The sequence below is a fragment of the Coccinella septempunctata genome, chromosome 5 (assembly GCF_907165205.1).
Source record: "Coccinella septempunctata chromosome 5, icCocSept1.1, whole genome shotgun sequence".
Lineage (NCBI taxonomy): Eukaryota > Metazoa > Arthropoda > Insecta > Coleoptera > Coccinellidae > Coccinella > Coccinella septempunctata.
This window is the reverse complement of record NC_058193.1, coordinates 15,847,031-15,849,280: the sequence shown is the minus strand read 5'-3', so window position 1 is coordinate 15,849,280 and position 2,250 is coordinate 15,847,031. Positions and strand designations below refer to the sequence as shown.

Sequence of the window (2,250 nt, the reverse complement as noted above, 5' to 3'; positions counted from 1 at the left end):
TTCCCGAGAACTTCCACCCTCGGAGCTCGAAACCTGCTTCTTGCATTATTTGTACCTACTGCGTGATAAAATGGTTCAACACCTCTTCATCTGGAACGCTGGTTACGCAGTTGTCTACGTAGAAACTTCTGTCAAGTCTCTATGTTTTCCTTAGAAAAGAAATTTCCTCCATCAGAGGCTATGTTAAAATATTTCGACAGATGATATTTTATTGTCGCTCCGAGTAGAAAAGGGCTACAGTTCACTCCAAACACAACTCTGTTATGTTTGTAAACGATTTCTTGTCCCTTCTCATCAACCCACAGAAATTTTAAAAAATGACGGTCTTTAGTGTTGACACTAATCTGTAAAAACGCCTTTTTAATGTGTGCTATAACGGCAATCTTATTCTCACGAAATCTGGTTAAAAGTGCAGGTATCAATTCAATTAGGTTAGGCCCCTTTTCCAGACACTGATTAAGTGAAGGGCTGTTTTTTCCACGTGCTGATGCGTCGAAAACTGGTCGAACAGCAGTTGTTGATCCCTCTTTGATAACTGGTCTATGAGGAAGGTAATGCCCTTTTTCATCATCTGCATTAACTTTTTTGATAATACCTGCAGATTTCTATTTTTTGAACACCTCATCATATCTGGAAATAAGCTGGTCCTTCGCTAACTTCTTTAAAGTACCTGCCAGTCGTTTTCTGGCAGTTTCTAGGTTGTTAGGAAGAACAGGATGATCCTCCAGCCAGGGAAGCCTCACCTCATATCGTCCCTCTTCGTTCATCTGGACAGTCTCTTCAAACATCCTCCTGGCTGCCATCGCAAGCTCTTCTTTGGACTTTCTCCCCTCTGGGTCAGATATACCCAAGACATCCAACTGCCAAAGTTCAGTTATGGTAGGGTTTGACAGCATGGAAACCGTCGTCAGCATACTTAAAGAACTCTGCGTCGGTACCTTGCCTTCCATTGTCCAGCCAAAATGTGTTTCGTATGCCACCAGTACACTCTTCAACTTGTGCCTCCTGCCAGTGTAGAATAACCCAGCAACATCTGCTCCAATTAACACTTCTATCAGGCCTGACTCACCCACATCGGAGACATCGATATCAGCGATCCTCAATTCCTGTATCCAAGGACCATAGAATACCGTCGCCACATCGTTACAAATACAGAATTGATCTAGAACTTCGAATGTGATGCTATAGTTGCCCCTGAAAACGGTAATATCATAGCAGTAGTGAGTGTTGTCAACCTGTGTACCACCAAAAAGGCAATGGGTTATTTTCTCTGTCCTCTTTGGTTTCAAATTGAGTGTAGCAGCTGTGGATCTCAAAATGTAGCTTCTTTGAGACCCTGAGTCGACCAACCCCTTCACGGATCTGATACCTTTGTTCCCCCTTAACGACAGCCGCAAAGTCTGAAGAAAGACATGAGTAGTAAGAGTTTGGTTTGTCATTGTGTGGTCGTTTTTTCGCTCAACTCTCTTGTCAGGTGGTTTTTCTTCTCGATGCTTATTTGGTATCTCTTGGCATATAAGCGGCACATGCGAGTATCCACAAACAATACACTTCAAGCGCATCCTGCATTTACGTGATACGTGACCGATCTTCAAACATTTGAAGAACGCTTTTTTCTCTGAAAGAAAACGTTTTCGTTCGTCGATATTCATTTTCTGCGTCTTGAAACAAGAATGATTCTCATGACTTCCAGAACAAAATATACATTTTTGAACATCCGCATGCAAAAGTCCAGGTGCAGTCCTTTTGTCTCTAAATTTCGTGCATTTTTCTTCTCAGAATTTGGTTGTTTCCTCACATTCTCCGATAAACCGAAACCCTCACTCGCCAGGTCAACTCTTAGTTCATTCTCAACTTCTGAACGCAAGAAACGCATTAAATTTTTCAAGCGAATCTCTAGAGAAAACTCGTCACTCTGTGAATTGGTTAAATTCGAACTGGATCCTGAAACTTGGGTGTCTTGGCTTGTATTAAATGTAGAACGTTGCCAAATTCTCATAAGGTCTTGAGGTAAACACGACTCAATCAAAGGAAACAATAGAGCAGCATATTTATCACTCGTGATACCGAGAGTATCTAAGGCCCGCAATTGTGTCTCTATACGATCGTATAACTGAGCAAGGTCGTATTTACCCTGTAATAGCGCGTTGTTGAGGACTAACGTGAGCAATTCTCGCACATACACCTCGATCTGTAAGTCTTCCCGGCCGAATCTAGATTTCAAGCAATCAATTATTTTTTCACAGTTCT

General features: G+C 42.0%; 1 protein-coding gene across 1 annotated transcript; it reads right to left on the bottom strand.

Annotated features, from left to right (window-relative positions):
- Window positions 1-605: 605 nt before the first annotated feature.
- Window positions 606-1,562, bottom strand: LOC123314047. Its single transcript, XM_044899160.1, has one exon. The coding sequence runs from the start codon at window positions 1,560-1,562 to the stop codon at window positions 606-608; it is 957 nt and encodes a 318-aa protein (XP_044755095.1).
- Between the last annotated feature and the right edge of the window lie 688 nt (window positions 1,563-2,250).